Source organism: Boleophthalmus pectinirostris, unplaced genomic scaffold (genome assembly GCF_026225935.1).
Source record: "Boleophthalmus pectinirostris isolate CB_2022bp ecotype Guang Dong unplaced genomic scaffold, ASM2622593v1 HiC_scaffold_13, whole genome shotgun sequence".
Lineage (NCBI taxonomy): Eukaryota > Metazoa > Chordata > Actinopteri > Gobiiformes > Gobiidae > Boleophthalmus > Boleophthalmus pectinirostris.
The window spans coordinates 11,914,177-11,927,846 of NW_026571036.1; the positions used below are offsets into that span (position 1 = coordinate 11,914,177).

General features: G+C 37.1%; 1 protein-coding gene across 1 annotated transcript in view; it reads right to left on the bottom strand.

Annotated features, from left to right (window-relative positions):
* The window catches only part of LOC110156398 (laminin, alpha 2), a 332,216-nt gene that overhangs the window by 241,762 nt on the left and 76,784 nt on the right, over positions 1-13,670 (bottom strand). Inside the window, 1 exon segment of the mRNA XM_055149659.1 lies at positions 11,501-11,613. Coding sequence (XP_055005634.1) covers positions 11,501-11,613 — 113 coding nt within the window.

Sequence of the window (13,670 nt, forward strand, 5' to 3'; positions counted from 1 at the left end):
GAGGTATGTTAACATTTGAAAAAAGCATTGTATTTTGACTGTTTTAGAATTGTTAACAAAGACATTAAAGTAGTTAAATATGCAGTAAAACAGTGGAATTTCTTTCTTCTTTCAGTCTTTTGTCTGTTGGTATAAACTTGTGCTTAATTGTGCTTGATTGGACTCAGTAGAGAATATTTTTTGATTAGAGTTTTGTGTATCCTTTTTGGGTGCATGGCCTGAAACTAAATACTAATTTGAACAGGAAAGTTTTCTTAATTTTTTACAGAACTAAAATAATACCAAAAATTGTAGTATTATGACAAAAAGTATACGACAACATTCCCACATTCTTGAAGATTTACTGATATATTCAGTGTTGGGGAGTTACAGGTTACATGTACCAGAGTTATGTAATCAGAGTACAAATTATGAGTAACTGTATTCGGTTACAGTTACTGTTTCATTGAGTGGTAATACGATTACAGTTACTTTGTTGAAATAAATGGATTACACAGAGGTATTTTTTTGTTTTCACATTTTGGGCTATATCCCTTTTTCTTTCGGTAATTCCACTAATTGCCGGACACTAAACCAGGTCTAAACCAGGTCTAAAACCAGGTCTAAACTAGGTCTAAATTAGGACTAAACCAAGACTAAACCAGGTCTAAACCAGATCTAAACCAGGACTAAACCAAGACTAAACCAGGACTAACCCAGGTCTAAAACCAGGTCTAAACTAGGTCTAAATTAGGACTAAACCAAGACTAAACCAGGTCTAAACCAGATCTAAACCAGGACTAAACCAAGACTAAACCAGGACTAACCCAGGTCTAAAACCAGGTCTAAACCAGGTCTAAAACCAGGTCTAAACTAGGTCTAAATTAGGACTAAACCAGGATTTAAACCAGGTCTAAACCAGATCTAAACCAGGACTAAACCAGGACTAAAACCAGGTCTAAACTATGCTGTGTGGACTATGTCTCCTCCTCCTCTTCTATTAATAATATTTTTTTAATTTGGATAAGTAATGTCTGGGCTTTTCATTGTCTTTTAACAGACAAAACATCTTATGTTACGATATCCTGGTCTTCGCTACTCTACAACAAACCAAGTAATCCAAAGTATTCAGATTACATTACTCACTTTAAGTAATTTAATGGATTATGTTACAAACTACATTTTAGGGTATGTAATCTGTAATCTGTAGGGGAATACATTTTAAAAGTCACCTTCCCAACACTGGATATATTATATAAGCAGCTCTTGAGGTCAAAATATGTCTCCTGTGTATTGCCTGCATTTAATTAGAAAATATGTTATTGTCCAATAATTCGATAAACATACTATTTGTTGGCCTTTCCGTCATGGTAAAACTCTGCACTATTCTCAAAGAGTTGGGAAAAGTGCTTATAAACATTGTGATCACTTTGAAGCTCTGCAAACTGATTAAAATGAACTAGTGCTGTCTTTCACATTTTTAAGGCACTAAAAATCAGGTACAGTGCCTTTAAGTATAAGGTATTAGGAGATTAATTTTACACTGAAAGATTGCTGCAAGGTTTTCATCGTCAAACTCATGAGAATTCTTCTTGTACGGCTCCCGGCTGATCCGTTCATGTCCACACAACTTTTGGTGCAGAGCAGAAAGTGAATATTTTGCAGCAGATCATTTGATTAATAACTGGGTACCAAATGCTGATGTTACACATTCATTTAGCCAAAAACTTTATTGTTGTATATTATTGAAGCAGGTCAATTGTCTGCTGTGACTGACTAGAGCTAGAGATGCACCGATACAATACTGGCTGTCAGATATTAGTGTCGATACTGAAAATATCGGTTCAGTCGATGGTCGGACATACACATAAATGTAATAAGACTATTTTCTTGTTGTAGTCAGCCCAAAACATTTCAGAATGTTTGAATTTGTATGCACATAAAACTGTTTTGTAGTTACCTGAGAAATAAAAAACAGCTACATAACACATTATGATCAGTTTTGTCTATTTGAAAGAAGAAACAAAAACATGCTGTTTTCAGTCTCTGCACTAGTATCAGGTGTTATCAGCAGATACTTAAAGCTGCAGTAAAGAAATCAAAACTAGAGTGAGAGCGATATATATTCCAATCTGTCTTTTCCAAAGTTAAGGTGATATTGTCTTCATTAGAACAGTTTAATTTCTCCTCAAAACTCCACTGTGTTTCAAGGGTGTAGGTTTGCATAGGAACGGTGGGGACATGTCACAACCAATAGTTGGGGAAGACAAAATAATCCCGACCAATATTTGCCATTTTATTTTAATTTTAACAAAAATATAAATGTATTCTGATATTTTCCCAGGATCAACAGTCTCAGTTTAACACGTTTTAGTTCACATTTTGTTTATTAGACGTTCTAAGATGTATTCAGTGATGTGACGACAGGGTTACTCCTGCCGCTGCTTCATTGGCTGAAACAGAGTGATGTCATTAGTGGAGCCAGGAGCCTAAACTGGGGAAGCGGCAGGACAGGACCAGCACCTGAAGATGTCGGCTTGAGCAGGCGTGAGTGAAGACGCTGCCCCAAACTTTGTAAAATTTTTCAAAAGGAACTGACTTGGCTTCATCTTCAATTAAACTTGCCTTATAATGAGTCGCAGCAGAAAAAGAGCGACTATCACCCCAAGTGCACATCCCAAACGGAGCCCTACTCGTGCACCGTGAGCAGCCCGACTCTACTCAATACGACAATATTCGATGGAAAAATGTACGCACATGACCTAACAAATATCTCATCACCAACAAGCAAAGGGAAATCTGCTACAAACGTCCACATCGCTGTTATCCGCTAAAGAATCATCTTAGAAGGGCAATGGACGCAAACTGTAGATTTTCTGAACTGATAAATGAAACCACCTTTACTTATTTTGGACCTGCCCAGACTCAAGAGCAAGACCAAACCTACACCTTTGCTATAGTCCATAGATTTAACAGAAACTGACCATTCCAGTGTCTCCCTCACCACAATACGCGAGAGTCTTTCTGATAACACTGACAATTTTCCACACAATAAAACTTAAAGGTTGTATAGAGGATTTTTTTAAGGGAAGAGAAATACAGCGACAGTTCTTTTACAAATGTTGTGCATGCGAGTTTTTAGACCCTTCGTCCGCATCACTCGCGCAATCGCTGGAAGGAATCTCCAAGAATCACCTCAGTTTGTCTTCGCTCCTTATCCCCTTCTCTTCTTCTTTCAGCGACCTCAAGAACCGACTTTCTTTTGCGGCGAACTGGTCGTGGATTCTCGTCCGCCATCGCAACAAACTTTGTGAGGAAGTGACAGTTTGAAAAAGCCTCTAAGAACCGCTGCATAAACCACGTGATCCCTGCATCCCGACGAGTCAATTACACTAGAAACGTAGGGAGTTTGATTGATGACCTGACAGCCAATAGGTAAAGAGGCAGCCTCGTTTTCTATTGACTGATGTTTATCTGGCCTCAACATGTCCACAGTTGATAAATTTTCATTCTTTTTTTTTTGGTCATCGTAATTACAAGGCTGCTGCGTCTCTGTAATGGTATTTTAAACTTTCATTGACAATTTGAAACAAAAAAAAAAATCCTCCATACAACCTTTAACCGTTAAACTCTTCTCGTGGGTATTACTGTACATCACCCTCCTCTAATCTCCTATAATGTAACTGTTTTCCATGGACACCGATATCATGACTGACAGCTCTCTGCATGATGCCCACTGTGAGCGCCAGACTCCCTCCTCCGCTCCACAGCCCAGCCTGGACACGCACCACTCCAGCACGTCCATCAACACCATGCGTCAATCAAAACGTCCGCCTCAGTCTATTCTTACCGGCGTTAACTCTTTCTTTCTACAATTAGGACTGTCAGGAGAGAAGCAGCTTTAACCCTTCGAGTGCTCCAGGTTTAATTACGCACTATATATGCGACCCGAAGCTGGTGACGTGTGACTCGCGGCGCATGTACCCGGCTGATTACTTCAAATTAAGACATGAGGCGTAATATATTATAGGCATTAAGAGAACTGGGGTGGGAAGTGAGAAGAAATGAAAGGACGAAAATGACTTTGCGGAACTAATTGTAAACAACTTAGATTTCTCACAGTTTTCTTAAGATTTAAAATGTGTTTCGATGAAGAATTTTGATGCAATTTTGATTTTGATAGCGTTTTCAGGCTCAAAATGACAAATGTTACAGATGTTTACAGATTTGCAAATGCTAATTATCAAAAGAAAGATATTTTTGCATGATTTAATCCTTTACACATACAATAGAAATGGTAGTAAAGAGGTTTGAAGGTCTGATGTTATACAAATTGGTTCTCGTGAGCTTTAAACCATGTTATATTGCATCAAAAACATATCTGGTGGAAGAATTTGGTTAGGTTTACCGGTCTAGGAAAGACATTACACCAAATCATCAAGCTGTTGGAGTCAAAGTAGTGGACAATATTTTGGACATGTCTTCATATTGTTCCATTTTGGAGAGAAATTCATGAATCATTAGAAATTGTGTTCTGTATTGACCATTTCCACTTGAAACAATGTATGTGTGTCTCCTGATGGGTGAAAATGTGATGTATAAAGTTAAATACCTGTGCCAGATTTAGAGTGCAGCTGCTATAACCAGGAAATGGATTAATTCACAAATACCAACATTGGATGAATGGGTTGAGATTGTTTATGATATTTTTACGAGAAAATGGAAACTGTGGACTGTAAGACCGGACTTTGTTTAATCCGTGTATCATTCGTTCATTCGTTTTTCAAAATAAAACCAAAAATAAGAAAACTGTTTTCTTCATTATTTGTCTCCAAAACGAAAATGAAAAACCAGAAAACGATTCATTTTTTAATTTTTTGATTTTGTGTTTAAATGAATAATGGACGTTTCTCGTTTCCGTGACTTAAACTGTGATGCCAGACTGAATCAGGACTGAACCAGGACTAAAACAAGACTAAATCAGGACTAAACTGTTTTCAGTCCTGGTCTGGTCCCGGTCTCAGTCCTGGTCTCAGTTTTGGTTTGGTTCCGGTCTGGTCCCGGACCTGTTTTAGTCTTGGTTCAGTCCGTATGCGGCGCAAAAGTCAAGTACCTCTGGTATCCAATATCCCAGTATTTAAGTGATGAAAATGGGAAAGGGACGTTTTTTTCCACTACACATTTAAACACTCCTTTATTATTAGTCTGCCTACATCTCCAAAGCTCAAAATGATCTACCACCTTCTGATGTCATGAAGCGGTAGATTTCATGTTACTCAACATTTTAGTCAAACACATGTGTATGAAACAAAACACAACTTCAGGTACGTTTTTGAAGAAGGAACAACATTATGGCTTAAAGCTCCCAAGAATAACTGTTTTTCATTTACTCAAACAGAATTAACTTGATTTACTTCATAAACTGATCTGGACTTTCTAGCCTAAACTTTACTCTGGTTTATAGAGAACTGTAAATACAAGCAGCTTAAGTAAAACAACTGACTTCACTTGGATTCCATTTGATTTTGTAACCAAACTTTTCTCTTCAAATCCACTGACCGAACTCCACCTGTAGGTTACTTGGACTTAAAAATGGTCACTTCAGATCGACGATTCTAACACAGCTTTCTTATCACGAATCCAAACTCCATCTGCATCTTTCATACTTGCATTTCCCATTCCAATTATCCTTGTTCCTGTCCAATAAGAAGACTGGAAATGAGGCAGACACACACACACATCTACACACACATGCACGCCAGCTCCATGTCATTGTCTGGGCCCCAGTGACCACAATCAGCTGGGAGATTCAGCCACCCGAGGGTAAACAGCTCTGAGATAGGCCCGATAATACAAACGCTCCCACACTGAAACAACAAGCACTTAACCAAAGCACAGCAACACTCCACTGATAGACCTGCCTCTTCAAAGTGGGTGGTTCGGATACAGAGACTTTAAATAGAGCGAAATGGAGAAGATGCACCAAGTCTAGGTCAGAAGATACGATGCAGATATGAAAAGTTGTGGCCGTATCATCTTGAGAATGTCTGATCTAAGAATGATTCATCTCAGAAGGTGCAGATTTCCAACCTTACTTCTAGTTCAGGGTGTCCCCCCCCCAAAAAAAAAAAAACTACATAATTTTGGCAGTTCTTGTGGAAATAACCTCAAATTTTAAAAGAATGTATAGAAACAGATCAAGATTTTATATGTAATGTTTTATTTTTGTTCTGTTTTGAGCCACGCCGTTAGTCATTTTGCGTTTTGGAATTTCTTGCACAAAGTCCCCCAAGAATCTGCAGCCTTCAATGCAGAATTTGGAAAAACTTCACATGTTCAACACCTAAACTGGCTAGTTGTTCAATAATTGCTTTTAAAATGATGTCAATATTTTTGGGACACCCTGTATTATACTAGCCTGATTCATCAGCTGGTTTCACTTCGTGGAAAGTGTTTGACCTCGCAGCAATAGAGTTCGTTCGCTCTACGTTAAGCAGGTACTTTTTTTTTTAACCAATCGCTGCTATTTGGTTGTGACGTATGTAATGCGCCAAATCCCTTAGGAAGAAGGGCAATAATGTCTTTCTCCTTGATAAAATTCACCAAACATTCTTTTTGTTCCGGCTTTAAATCCTCGATCTTGGGAATCGTTGCCAACATAGAATATCTGTCTTCGTCTACACCCATCTCAACCACTGTTTACATTGTTTTCTTCATTATTTGTCTCCAAATCCACAATGAAAGCGCCTGTCTGGGTCCCTTTTCTGGACCCAGACAGGCGCTTGAGTTTGAAGTCAAGGCTTTATAGCTCTTCTGTGATTGGCCGGTGCACGGTCTACAACTTCCAGAGTTCTTGCAAACCGTCTAGTTTATTCCGATTCCTGACATAGTCGCTGGAGAGAAATGAAATTGAGCGGAAACACTAGGTGGCCCCCGCTTGTCTAGTATTTACGACTGTTGAGTGTAAAATTAATGAATAATGAACTATTCTAAAGTGTGTACATGACAGATTTTTATGATTCTCTGATTTTATTTAATTTGGTGGGATTATACAATTATACAAGCTTTACACCAATCAAGAAGCAATTTTGTGAAGACAAGATGAAAAATATGTTGAAAATGACAGATAGTAGGGAGTTGTAATACACACTGATGGCACTATGGAGATTTCTATCCAATAATGGCACAATTTACATATAAGAACCTTTTAATTTATTTATTTAAAAGGTCCATACTAGACTATTTTTCTGATTGATGTTCTGCAGTTGTTTCCTCTTCAAAACATATCTGGAGTTTAGTTTTGTTTAAACCCTATCATACTGAAAAAACTCTGTCCCAACTTGTGAGGGTGTCTGGTTATACAAGTCCTCCACTGTGTTTTTAGATTACATACATTTTAATGACATCAGAAGGTGGAATTGAGCATTTTAAGCTTTGGAGATGTAGAGAGATTAATGATAAAGGGTTACTCAAACATGTGAATGAAACAAAACACAACTCCAGGTATGTTCTTGATGAGGTAACAACATTATAACATGACGTAAAACTCACTAGAATTTGGCAAAGATAATATGAATTTCCATTTAGAGACAAGATGTGATTCTTTATGCATTTTAAAGACATTGATGGCTTAAATTTATGCTTTACTCTTTGCTATTCCACATCCTAAACACACGGACCTGTCAGACAAGCGCTCATTTGAGCTGGCAGGTGGCCATTGGGAACATCAAACACAAGAATTAGAAAGCTTTTAAAGGCAAAAACACAATTTACGTACGTGCTAATGATTATAATCTGGTGACATTTTTCTTCATAAATGTTGGACTGGTAAGACTTGGTAAGAGTGCATGTAAGAGCCGTTCTAATATTAGGGTGAGCTGGCGGGGAGGTGTTCAGACACTGCGGTGGAGGCTATAGAAATGCATTGTGAGACCACTTAAGGTGCAAATGTCCAAGGTCAGTGTACAGGGTAAAGTTCGCATATGGCTGCTGTGCGGTGGTGGGGGTGACGTTCAAAGCAACGGGGAAATACAAAAGACTAGAGAGGACATGCTGTTCAATGTTCAGTTTACAGACTTTTCTTGATGGACTGAAGTGTGGAAAAATTTACCAGAGAATAATATTAAGGTATGTGGTCTTATGTTATGTTGCTTATAGTGCGTTTAATTAATTAGGATGCAAAAATTCTTTAAAAAATTGTTACTAATGATATTTTTTAGACAGAAAAATCCTACATTTGTCTGATACCTGAAAATTTTAAAGTCAAATGCGTGTTAAAATGCTGTAAAGTTATTTAAAGAGGGTGAATTTTTAGTTTTCTTCCATGTTACAATTCTGTTTGCTCATCAAAAACCTGCCAGAAAAGCTTTTAGGTGTCATCCATGCATGTTTAGGTAATTCAGTGATCTATCCTGGGCCCTATTCGAACTCTTCTTGCAGTTAGCTGTAAGAATCTGTCCAAAGCTCCGCCTACAAACCTACGGCATCCATGCTCGATGATTCTCCATAAATATACAACAAATGATACAAAACTGTACACATCAACTTAATAATCCTGATGAATCAGTGTATTATTTGTTCATTTGTTTTTCAAAATAAAACCAAAAATAAGAAAAAGAAAAAACAACTTTTTTCTTCATTATTTGTCTCCAAAACCAAAATGAAAAAACAGATAATGATTATGTTTTTTTCAGTTTTCTATTTTGTGTTTAAATGAATAATGGAAAAAACAGATAATGGCCGTTTTCTGTTTCTGTGACATAAATTGTGATGCCGGACTTTTGCGCCACATATGGACTGAACCAGGACTGAACCAGGTCTAAACCAGGACTGAACCAGAACTAAACCAGGACTGAACCAGAACTAAACCAGGACTGAACCAGGACTGATCCCAACACTGAACCAGGAACACTAAAACACGACTAAACCAGCACTAAACCAGGACTGAACTAGGACTGACTCTCTCTCTCTCTCAAGTCCAAAATTAGTCCTAATTTAGACCTGGCTTAGTTCTGATTTAGACCTGGTTTAGTTCTGGTTTAGACCTGGTTTAGTGCTGGTTTAGACATGGTTTAGTCCTGGTTCAGTCCATAAGCGGCGCAAAAGTCCAGCATCGCAGTTTAAGTCACGGAAACGGGAAACGGCTGTTATCAATTTTTTCCATCATTCATTTAACTGTCAGGAGCAGTGGGCACTTTTCTCAAAATCTTTGGCTAGGATTAGCGAAAGGATTGTACTTATTGTCCATTTGCTTGTTATTGGTTTTATTTTGTTTTTTAATTCAAGCATTTTCATTTTTAAAATAAATGAATGGCCCTATATTACGCAAAATTGACTCTTATAATGTTGTTACCTCCTCAAAAACGACAAACAACAATATAACATTGATCAGAAAATAGTGTAAAATGGGCCCTTTAAACAAAACAGTTCAAGGTTCATGGTTGAGGTTCAAATTAACACACAAATCCAGGTAGTTTGGCAGGTATATCACCATCCCTTTACAGCATATTCTGTAAAATATATTCAAGATTCACAAAAATCTATTGAAAAAAACTGAAAATGTAAATATATTCCGCCATATTCAATTCTCACTCCTCTAGTCGATCATTACAGCACTCACACTCCTCTAAACCATTACAGCTTTTCCATCAAAAACATGTCACTCATTTAGACAGTGTCACAGGAGTCCATGTTATAGTCTTATGATGTATTTTATAAAGCCCGAGGATGAAACTCTTCAATAATGAACTCATCACTGTAATTGCACACTATGGGAATGAAGATATGATTACACTGACAACACACACACAGGTTAAACGAGTGTGTGTGAGAGAACGAGAGAGAGGATTATACATTTTTCTACTGATAGAGCGTGTGTATGTAATTTATTTCAGTATTCGTGAAGTTGTATTCAGTAGGAATGTAACAATAACCAAAATACTGTAATATTGTATCGTCAAAAGTCTCACAATAATATCGTAGACTGTCACAATATATCAAATTACAACTTCCTTTGTTTAAATGCATGGTTTTATAGTACCAACAGTTTATAAACATCAGGAACTACATATCCCATGATTCATTTCAGCACAAAAACACAAAGAGATATGTTATAGACTTGAATTCTTACTTATTTATTCTTGTAGGACAGTAATGATTCACACCAAAATCTTGTTAAGGTATTTTAAAAGCAAAAAACTGTCAAGTGACAATCTACAATTATATTAACCTCTTCAAAATATCGCAGTAAATATCGTATCATGAGACACATATCGTGATAATATTGTACCGAGAGATTTTTTTACATCCGTATTCAGTAAATTCAAGAAATGTGTTTTTATGACTTTGAAGTCAATATATTTCCATTTTCAAAAAGTTGAATTTAGCAAATTTCAGTTTTCATGAAGCTGAATTATGTAAATTTTAATTTTCATTAAGTTTAATTCAATACATTTCTGTTTTCTTAAAGTGAATTCAACACATTTCTGTTTTTATGAAGTTTCATTCAGTAAAACTCTGTCTGTGTTGTTCGTCTAAAACTAATTGCTCAGCCGTCTGGTCCATTATGTAAAAGTTCAAACCTGATTGATTCTCAAATAATCTTCCCAACATATTGTTTAAAAATACTAAATGAAAAAGCTATTTAATGTCCTAGACTTGAGACTTTTTGACGTTCAGTGAGATGATGCACTTAGTGTTGTTCTTGGCAAACACACAAGCTCTTGTCTGGTCCCATTTCTCAACATGGTCCATTTTCCTAATGGCCAATCTGCATCAGAGAATCACTTTTATATAGGAGCCTTGTTGACATCCATCAGGAGCAAAAGCAAATCTGCATATCAGTCAATTAGGAGTATTGGATGAGTACTCAAAAACTCTACTACTACAGTACACTACTACTACCACTACTATGAGTTATTGCTACTGGTTATTACTAATATTAAGCTTCTATTACTACTAGAACTGGCTATGGTTAAAAGGGATCAAAAATGACTGTACTACCACTACCAAGTAATTTAGGCATAAAACTGATACAAAAAAAAAAATCCTTTTGATAATAAATTTTGAGGTCTGATGGGTACACCACGATAGTTTCACCTTCTCCACAGTTTAATGATTAAAAGCAGTTGTTATTCAAAGATAATTATGAACTTGCATTGTCCATGTTATTTTTTAAAGAAATTACTAAAAAGTACTAGTTCAGGTACTTTTACCAGTACTGAAAAACAGGTATCATTCGAGTACTGGTACCCAGAATTTTATGGAAAGATATATAGCAGTAAATACTACAAATACTATACTTCTGATAACGCTATTAACCCTGTCCATGCATTCATGCTTTCATCTATAATTACTATCACAAGTACTTGCTCATAAAAATATGCAGTAACTACACCACAACTGCTTTAGCATTTTTTGCGTAATAAATTGACATTCAAAGTTTTTATAAAGGTACAAAAACCATAACACTATGTCTTCACTGAACACCACAAGAAAGAAAAGGATGATAGATCTTTTGTACCTGTTTGAGGTCCAGGGTGATGGTCACGTAGTGGTACTCCATGCCGTTCATTATGGAGGGACTCTGCCACCAGCGGTTTGTTCCGTCTATGGCGTATTCTACAGGATGTCTCTCTGTATGAAGGAGAATCAAAAACACTTCTCAGAACATCTTTCCAAGAATTAAATCAATTCTGTAATAAACACAATAAGTACAGAGAAACGAACATGAAGGCTAAAGGGAAATAAGAGAAAACAGAAGAGTGTGTGTGTGTGTGTGCGTGTGTAGGTATGAACTGAGATGAGATATGGAAGTCTGATTGGCGGCTGTCACTCAAGTGCGCACTTATTGTGGACATTTTCATTGAAAACCATGGCAACTATCAGCGTCAGAAAAAGAGCTGTATTCCTCTGATAAAACGTCCACTCTCCTTTCAAAATAAATGTAAGGGGGTGGAGAATGGTCTTAAAATGACTCTAGTTTTTCAGGTTTGCACTTCTGAAAACCGCTTTTACTTTCTTTTTTTTTTTTAACAGGAAATTCTACACAACAACACAACCATTCTCTGAAAAACTGCAAAAGTGAACAATGAATTATTTATCAGCAAGGTCATAGATTAGTCTTTCCTCAATGCACTCAAGCAAAATACTAGTTTGGAAAATGAATCTACTACACCTCAAACTGTGAATTAGGAAGCTGTCAGCATGTAAAGTAAGAGCCCTTTAATGTGTGAAAACAATATAAAAAGAAAAATCCATCAACGTGTCAGAAATTAAATCAGTCAGCTAATTAACCTCAGTTAGTCACGGCAAATTAGGCCAGTCACTCACACTGTGCTGGGCTCCCATTCACGTACACTGGTCTGTCACAATGCACTATCCATCACTGTGCTCCGTTTGTTTTCATAAGCAAATTATTTATTTTTTCTACCGTGATGTTGAGTTTATTTCACTGTACCTGTATTGAGGCTGTTGATTTTTTTATATATAGGTTCATTTTTCTACATACAATGATCCACTCCTTTAAAAACTGACTTTTCCCATTTATTTCGCATATTTCTATAAGCTTGAACAAATCGAATTACAAATAAACTAAATTGCTGCAGTACCTATGGAGTGGCCACTAGGCAGGGTGTCTTTTACAGTTCTTACTATAGATCTGTGGTTATAAGTCTCATGTGGAAGCTCAGAACCTCCAGAATTCCCCTCCCTGAGCTGCAAAGGCTGCACTAGCACTGATTCATGACTGGCTGCAAGTACTAAGGGTTTAGGTAGTGACCAATCAACTCAGAGGGAGGCATTTTCGGTTTCAACCAACTGGATTTAGACATTGGAACTTTGATTTGAAGGGAAAAAAGATAAGTCACGTTTATGAAATTTGGGTTCACGATTGCACCACATCAAAACTGGGACTAAACCTGAAACAAAACCTGGACTATGTTATCAGGTTCTTTTTTCAGACCTAGAGTTTTGTTTCATACTTGACAGTTTTGACTGCTTACTAGCGTCTTCCTCAGAGTGGTCACGTGATGTTGCTGTGACGTACCCGGTCAAGCTGATTTAAAAACAGGTTTTGGCGCTGGCTTCCTACCGGTGGAGACAAGACGACAGCGCCATCTGCAGTCCGACTTCCTCAGGACAGTATCCCGGGTGTGTGAGAGTAAAAAAGGAAGGAGGTAGGAAGACAGCGCCAAAACCTGTTTAAATCAGCTGACCAGACACGTCACAGCAACATCACGTGACCACTATGAGGAAGACCACTAATGAGCAGTCGAAACTGTCAGGTTTGAAACAAAACTCTAGGTCTGAAAAAAGAACCTGATAACATAAAATATCGGAAGACCAAATTAATCTCATTGGACTAAAACTTGGACTAGATTAGTACTAAAGAACTACGATAAAACCAAGTCCACATCAGAACTAAAATGGGCTATATTTAGGAACAAAAAATGTTTTAATAATCTTTTAAAAACAATTATGTCATATGTACGTACAGTCGTCCCTCACTGCGATTCACCTTTCACGGTCTCGCTGTTTTGCAGATTTTTTTGTGCAATTCTGAATGCTTTTTTTGGTATGAACACGCATTGTGTTTCTCCTCCTGCGTCCTGATTGGCTAAGGGACTGTAGACCATTATCAATCAATCAATCAGTACAGAATGTGTTCAGCTGCCAAATTTATATTATAAATG